General features: G+C 34.4%; 1 protein-coding gene, 1 long non-coding RNA gene and 1 other non-coding gene across 3 annotated transcripts; 2 read left to right on the forward strand and 1 right to left on the reverse strand.

Annotated features, from left to right (window-relative positions):
- The first annotated feature begins 278 nt into the window (after positions 1-278).
- TRNAH-GUG (transfer RNA histidin (anticodon GUG)) lies at positions 279-350 on the forward strand. Its single transcript has one exon. It is a non-coding gene; the product is annotated as a tRNA-His (tRNA).
- Positions 351-411: 61 nt separating this feature from the next.
- On the forward strand, positions 412-3,166 carry LOC107800829 (uncharacterized). The gene is made up of 2 exons (XR_012709780.1): positions 412-547; positions 2,692-3,166. It is a non-coding gene; the product is annotated as an uncharacterized LOC107800829 (long non-coding RNA).
- A 536-nt stretch (positions 3,167-3,702) lies between these two features.
- On the reverse strand, positions 3,703-5,486 carry LOC107800822 (uncharacterized). Its single transcript, XM_016624067.1, has 2 exons — positions 5,412-5,486; positions 3,703-5,136 (listed from the first exon to the last, which is right to left on the reverse strand). The coding sequence occupies exons 1-2, from the start codon at positions 5,484-5,486 to the stop codon at positions 3,703-3,705; spliced, it is 1,509 nt and encodes a 502-aa protein (XP_016479553.1).
- Between the last annotated feature and the right edge of the window lie 2,578 nt (positions 5,487-8,064).

Genomic DNA, 8,064 nt, shown 5'->3' on the forward strand with positions numbered 1-8,064 from the left:
TCGATAACATAAATAAAAATAAAAACTATCATCATTATATTAAAGAATAAAAATAAGAGATAAAAATTGTAAAGGGTAAAATAGGCATTTTAAGAAGTCACCTTTGATATGAGGAGTAGAAAGATAATTGTTCAAAGTTGGAGGATGAATTTGATTTTTAAAGCAAACTTGGGGGATGTAAATGATTTTCACCCATTCATTTGATCATATTCCTTGGTGGGGGTATTTCTCAGAGACGCTCGCTATGTATAAATCATTTAAAACAAATTTAACATGTTGTGGCTGTAGTTTAGTGGTGAGAATTCCACGTTGTGGCCGTGGAGACCTGGGCTCGAATCCCAGCAGCCACATTTAATATTCTTTTTTCCACTTAATCATTTGTATTCTCACAGTCCTAAACGACGCCGTTAAGCAACTACCAGCACACACATCACATGTCACAAGCTAAATTGTGCCTCTTCGAAGCCACTTAGCAGAGGAGCTCGAAGGACGGGAATCGGAGATCGTCGCCATTGCCTTCTGAAGAAATTTTCTGCTTCTTATTAGTGTAATTTCTCAAAATTTCACCTTCCCTTCATTATAAATTCGGACCATTTCTTCTTAATTCAATTTCTTATTTGGCGATCTGCTCCATAATTTTGCTAATAACTGAACCTGATTTCTTTGTTCTGTTGTTCTTTTATTTATTTTTTCTCTAGTTTCCTATGTCATTTTTTCGTGTTGTTTAAATTTACGTAATTTTGATAGGCAACTGTTGTCTCCATTAATTGCTTGATCTGCTGTTTACTGCAGTTTGGCCTGTTATATTAGAACTAGTTTTAAAAGCTTATGCCTAAAGTAACTCCAAAATGGAGAAGGAATGTTCTTAGCCAACTCAGTAGTGATTCCTAAGATTGTACTCTCTTGGACAACTTCCCCTCGTGTGATTTTAGGTGTATCTCGTTCCCTTTTAGCACTTGTAATCACCATAATATTGCATCTATTGGCTGGTACATTTGAAGGTCTACGTAGAATGTGTTCAAATAAGCTCAAGCAGGGGCGGATCCAATGTAAAGGTACCAGGTTCATCTGAACCCAATATTTTCAATACGGAATATAAACTTATATGTAAAAATACACCAAAACTGAAACAAATAGTAGATGTGAACCCATAACTTTAGAAATATAATTTGTTATATGCTAAGAGCCTTAAAGGTTGAACCCTTAGAATTTAAATCCTGAATCCACCTCCTGCTCAAGTGACCTTCTCTCAGTTCTTATCATGTATGCTTCTTGTAGCCTTTATCTAATGTGATTATTTCTAATCTTGTCCAATCTTATATGATCAGACATCCATTTTGACAGTCAACAACAACAACCCAGTAAAATTCCACAAGTGGGGTCTGGGGAGGGTAGAGTGTTTGCAGACTTTACCCCTATCCATTTTGACAGTCATCTTGTGGATATGTTGGGGTTTAGAGCTCAATATTCTATCCTTTATAACATTAGTAGTCTGAATCTCACAACCATTGTGTAAAACATTTCCTTTCACTTTGTTCAGCATCTTCATATTGCTTTGCACTCCTCTAGAATTCTTCCTTATTAACCTATTTCAATTCTATGTTCTATTTCCTCTATTATGCCGTTAGACTATAATACTGAGCTATGAATTGCCTGAATATAAGCAACACAGTCTCATCCAATCGTGAAAATGACTGAGTCAAAGTTTTTATTCAACATATTTGTCAAACAAATATGTGATGTTACATATCAAGACACAGATCTTTGGTGCATTTGTACATGTCTTATCATGTAACTTCTCTTGTTAACTATATTACCATTTACTTTCATTATTCCGCATATTATAAAGCTTGTTTTATGAAATTTTAAAATTTAACGTAGTTTGCAATGTGTTCTGGATGAATCTTTATTTTTACCTAATCAAAAACTTATCATATAGGCCACCTGACCTAAATAATTGAACTTGTCATTGAGATAAAAACGTTGAGACCAGTCACTGCTTGCATCTTAATCCTTAAATGGGTATCATTTCGACATTCATGGCTGTACTTAAAGATTTGAGGCTTGCAGTGGCTGAGAACTTGTCAGAATGCTAAGGTCGAAAAGAGTAGTCTAAGGATAAATAAACTTAACAACACGTTTTTTTACGGTTATGTTGGATAAACATCATCATATGCATGCTTATTTCTTTTCCTTTTTCTTTCTGGTGTTTAAGGTATTATTATCCTGTTTATTCAGAAATAGAAAATGGAACATGAGTCATCTTGGGTTAGTTGACTTATCATTGGGATAAAACTTCGAGACCTGTCACCGCTTGCATCATAGTCGTTAAATAGGTATCATTCGGAATTCATGATGGCACTCAAAAATTCGAATGTTAGGCTTGCAGTTGTTCAGAACTTTAGAAGGCTAAGCCGTTAAGGTCAAGAACAGTAGTCTAAAGAAAAAGAAACTTAGCAACACAGTTTTTACTGTTGTGCGGTATAAACATCAGTAGAAATGCAGTATGACATGAGTAGACTGTCTTGTTGTCTGGTGTGTATGCATGCTTTCTTTTTCTTTTTCTTTTTCGTTTCTTTTTGGTGTTTAAAGGATTATTGTCCGTGCATTCAGGTACAAAATTGGAACATGAGTCATCTTATGTTAAGTGAGGTCTCAAATGTTGGTTAATTTTTGCATATATTGTTACAGATGATGGACGACCAGGACCTGGGATTCTTCGCCAACTTTCTTGGTATCTTTATATTTGTGCTAGTGGTTGCTTACCATTATGTGATGGCAGACCCAAAATATGAAGGCAATTGAAAGTTCATAGATCTGCTCATTCACTGATAGTAATGATCAGTTATTCTATATATAAGATTAATGAATTTTGATGAGCCAAAAACATTTTCTTCCGAACATGAAGTTGTATTTGGCAGCAGGGCGCATAGATAACTTGGCTAAGACTATTATAGATCATGCAATGAGTAAGGGAATCAGAGTTCTTCTTTGTCTTGCTTTCAGAAAATATTCTGGAGTTTTTTGTAAGTCTACCTCTTTTTCTTTTCTTTTGAGGATGTTTTAGATTAGTTTTGGGTCTACTTCTACTTTCTGAGAACTTAAACTTTAGAAGTTGTTTCTTTTAGGGGGAAAACATATAAAAAGGTGGCTTTGTTCTGCATAATCTTCTAAGTTGAGGCAATATAGAGTTAGGGTGATGTATTTCCTTTGTTCAGATTTGCGAGTTTGTTTTAGCTTTGACATGATTGAACATAGAGAAGAAAATATAGTTTTTAGGCTCAAACTAAGGTGTTTTTCTTATATCTGCTGTGATTTGGTTGAGAAAATTACTGTTACTAATATTAATTTTGTTGGAATATTATGGAGAAGGGTAGAGGGATGGACACATTATTCATTAAGTTTTGAACTGTCACTAGCCTCGAGGATTTCTCGGTTATCAAAATAAAGAATAGATGAATAATGTGGGAATGTTATTGCAAAATTTCATTAATGAAAAGGGTTGCCTAATGGATCTTCCCAGTTCACCAATTCTTTTATACCCTCCTCTATATCTTTTACTTCGCTCATCAAACATCTCACACAAAATCCTATAGAACACAAACAAAGAACCGTTTTTCTTGTAAGCTCTTCATTGCCTTAAGTGTACGTTGTCTTATCAGCAACCTCCTTTGAGTGTTCAAGACAATAACTTAAAGTTTTCTATTCCTTATCAATCATAGAAGAAGTTGTATACTCGCGTTGTGACTTTCCCTCCTCAAGGTCATAACAGATCTGCTCTTCTGGCTGATCTTGGGAAGCTCTTAACAGTCTGATTGAAATGGTTTTCCTGATACAGATCATTGAAGAGCTTAGAGCTTCCTTGAGAATCTCTATGTCCTTGTTTATCTGTTCTTGAATATCCTTTCTATCATCATCACAGCTATGTAATGTTTGTGAGAGGGATTCTATACTGTTGGCCATGAAATACAGTAGGTACATGACGTTTGATAGAGATTTATTGAGGTTTTGGTAGCATGAAGCAGGAAAAGGCGTAAACCAAAAACTAGGTTCCACCTCTGCATCTACTAGGAACTTTTGCAAGTCCTCTAGAGAATTCAGATGCCTTTGCTTCTCTATAAAGTCATTCTGCCCTGAATCCAGGACAATTTGTTTAGTGCAATCTTTTAGTGTTTCCAAACACATATAAAGATGATTTTTTGCAAGAGTAGCTGCTCTTGTAGGTTGAAAAACAAGCTCGATGATAACAAAACATGATAGTCCAATTAAGGCCTCGGTGAGTCTAGCGATGGCAAATTCACTTGGGGGACCATAAGCCTTTCTGCCCAAAATCAGTAATGCTCCTATGACTGCTGCATCTCCTCCTGCTGTAGAGTACATCTTACTGTGCCTCAGAATTGAGGTAAATATAATCCAATGGATCAGAGCTATGAACCTTAGTTTTGCAAAATTTTGGAAAATAGTGCAGCCTAGTACCCCATAGACTGATCCTAGAGCTGTTCCTTGTGCTCGAGCATTTGCAACTGTAAAAATTGCTATTTTTCCTGTTTCAAAGCTGATTGCTAAGGTAAGGCCTGACCAGTATCCATTTTCTCTATTAAATAGTAGACCAAGTAGCACAGCAAGACCTAAAGAAATTGAACACTTGCACGCAAATACCAGTCTTTTGTTCATTGCCTTAATCCAATTGTTATAGACTTGTTTGGAGCTAGCTCTGTCACTTCCCTGTGAAACTTTGGATCCTTTAGTTATAGGTTTAGTCATGGTAAAATTATTTATGCACATTTTGATACAAGATAAGAAAAGTGCTGGTTGATCTAGGTTTGTCGGGAAAATTGGCTCAGGGGACAAACTAGAAAACTCATTCTCAAACTCTTCTTCTGTTTCCGGAGCTACCATTGAATGGGATGGCAAAAAGCACCTAGCTTGCTCCAATTTTAGACCAAGCAGCTGTAGCACACCATGTGAGGCGCTTATCAGCTCTTCATCTATCCTTCTAGTTAGAAAACAGGGACAAGAAGTTAAAGCCATTTCTATTACCTTCATTGGACTTTCTATGTCATGCAAACCATGTCCTGGATCTGTGAAGCAGGGACTTAAGAATCTTAGCCAAGGTTTCTCCCACTGCAAACTTTCCTGTTCAAATGAAAGTGGGTGTTTAGGTAATTGAACAAACATTGAAGTGGCTAACATTCACTCAACCAAATATTATATTTTGAGGGGTTTATAGTAGTGAACATTTTACACTATCGGTGTATTTCAACTGTTATAGTGGGTTATCTACTTTATTTTCCGGGTTATAGATCATGTTTGTGATAAGTAGTTGTATGTAACTTAACCATATTGTGTAAAATTATTATGCAGTGTTAGTTCACAGAAACTAAACTCTTTTTTGAGTACCATAATCTTACCTCCAAGAGTTTGATACTCTCAAGAATCTTGGATCCTGTTTCAGAGATGGGTTTGGCTTGAGATACTAGCTCCATAGCTATCAGTTCATCTCAACTATGGACGGCTTTGAGATAGAGATTTATTCTCTCTGAAGCATTTTCAGCATACATACAGTATAGTTTCCTCAGCTGTTAGCAATACAAGATATTAGCAATTGAATCTTTGTTTTCTCTGATTGCTATAAAAAACGCATCTTTATTGAAACTGTCTCATGATACAACAAACAAATTTAGTCGTTTAAATACCAGATTATTAGTTGCATCACGGTCAGAGGCTAAAATAAGGGCAGAGCTTATGGTCTAGGGCACTAGAGTAACTTCAGAAATTCTTAATGAGAAGAAAGATGTCAAGCTCGAAAGTAAAGAAAATTATTACAGGATTTAACTTATATGTGTCGACAATGTAAAGAATTTTAAACAATCAGTTTAATATAATTTAATTTCATGTCATAGCAGTTTCTACTTTTTATGGATTGTTAGTTGTAGTTATCTTCTAGGTGATTTGATAGTGTTAATGTTTTTTCACTTAAAATTATTAAAATATTCTAAATTAAACTGAAAAGAAAATAATTGCATCCTTTAAGATTCGACAAAAGCAGGGGATAAGTCCAAGTTTGTAAGAAGATGTGTTTTAAATTTAACTTCTATATACTGGAAGAGTTTTATATATTATCGGGATTCAGGTCATTTAAATACATTTATGTTTATGATTATTGTTACATAGTCAGTGGATATAAGTTAAAGCTGAATCCAAAACGCTTTTGATGTTTTTTTTTTGGACAAAAATCACTTTTATACTGCTTAAAAAAAAGTTACATAAATGAGTAAAACGCAGTACTATACTGCGAACTACGTTAATGGAAATTAGTCCGTTAAAGTAAAACGCAGTACCATACTGCATTTTACTTTAATTTTTTTTTTTGTAATTCGCAGTACCGTATTGCGTTTTACTTCAATTTTTTTTTTGTAATTCGCAGTATAATACTGCATTTTATAAAGTTGTTCGCAGTATTATACTGCGTTTTACCTAAAACGCAGTATAATACTGCGAACAGCTTTATAAAACGCAGCCCCTTCTTCTTCCTTGGACCACTGAACGCAACCCCTTCTCCTTTAAAAATTTCGATTGTTCTGGTCCCTCCCTCCCCCACCCCGCGACAAAATTTAAAAAAAAATATCGGCCCCACTCGTCACCTAAAGAGCAAGGAGTGTAGGTCCCACATACAAGACAAGCTTTGGATTCCTTCTTTCGAGTGCAAAAATTCGATTTCAATCAAATTCAAAAAACTTAAATCAAGGTATTTCGATTTTGTTTATGTCGAAACTCGTATAGTACATGCATATTTGTATTGTTTAATGTGTTTCCATGTTAATTTGTGTTATGTTTGTGTTTAAATTTGTATCTTATTTATATCCGGACTGATTTATTAGCTTTGGTACAAAATATTGTTAAAATTTGATAAATTATTTGTATTGTTAAAAAATTAATATTATTTATTTTGTTTGTTGTTCATATTTGTATTTTATGTTAGTTGTTTTTATATGTAATATTGACCTTTTAGCGTAGTAAAATATAGAGTCTTTTAGTGTAGTAAAATATAGAGTATTTAGTGTAGTAAAATATAGAGCCTTTTAGTGTTGTAAAATATAGAGTCTTTTAGCGTAGTAAAATGTAGAGCCTTTTAGCGTAGAGTCTATGTAGTTTAAGTATGTAGTAACTCCAATTACACTTTACAAAATTAATTATTTAATTTATAACAATAAACTTACAAAAGTAACAAATTAATATATGTTGTAAAATTAACTCAAATATCGAGCCTGGAACCCATACATAATTATTCAGTCCAATTTTAAACATAATTAATTATTTAATTTATTAAGCTAACACACACAATTCTAAAAATGTTGAAATTAACACGCATAATAATTAAGGATAACTCGGTGCTACCGGGCCTCAAATATCGAGCCTGGAACCCATACATAATTATTCAGTCCAATTTTAAACATAATTAATTATTTAATTTATTAAACTAACAGACACAATTCTAAAAATGTTGAAATTAACACGCATAATAATTAAGGATAACTCGATGCTACCGGGCCTCAAATATCGAGCCTGGAACCCGTACATAATTGTTTAGTCCAATTTTAAACATAATTAATTATTTAATTTATTAAGCTAACACACACAATTCTAAAAATGTTGAAATTAACACGCATAATAATTAAGGATAACTCGGTGCTACCGGGTCTCAAATATCGAGCATATGCCACATTTACGCGCATAAACGATGTCACCAATATCCATTTGGTTCTGTATACGCGTTCTCTTTTGCACTTGCAGCTTGCGCAAATAGTCCTTGTTACATACCATCTTAAAAGGTTCCGGCGGCCAATAATGCTCAGCACCTAATGGTTGCAACTTCCCACTATACGTGTCTACGTATGCAGCAACACTGTATTGCCTATCAATATAGTTTGTTGCCCCATATCCAATTTGTTGAAAGCACTTCAACGCATGTGCGCACGGCATATGGTAGATGGTCCATTTCCCACATGAACATAACCTTCTATTTTCATTCACCGTCTGTAGATTATTCCCACGGTGTCCGCG

This window comes from Nicotiana tabacum, chromosome 5 (genome assembly GCF_000715075.1).
Source record: "Nicotiana tabacum cultivar K326 chromosome 5, ASM71507v2, whole genome shotgun sequence".
Lineage (NCBI taxonomy): Eukaryota > Viridiplantae > Streptophyta > Magnoliopsida > Solanales > Solanaceae > Nicotiana > Nicotiana tabacum.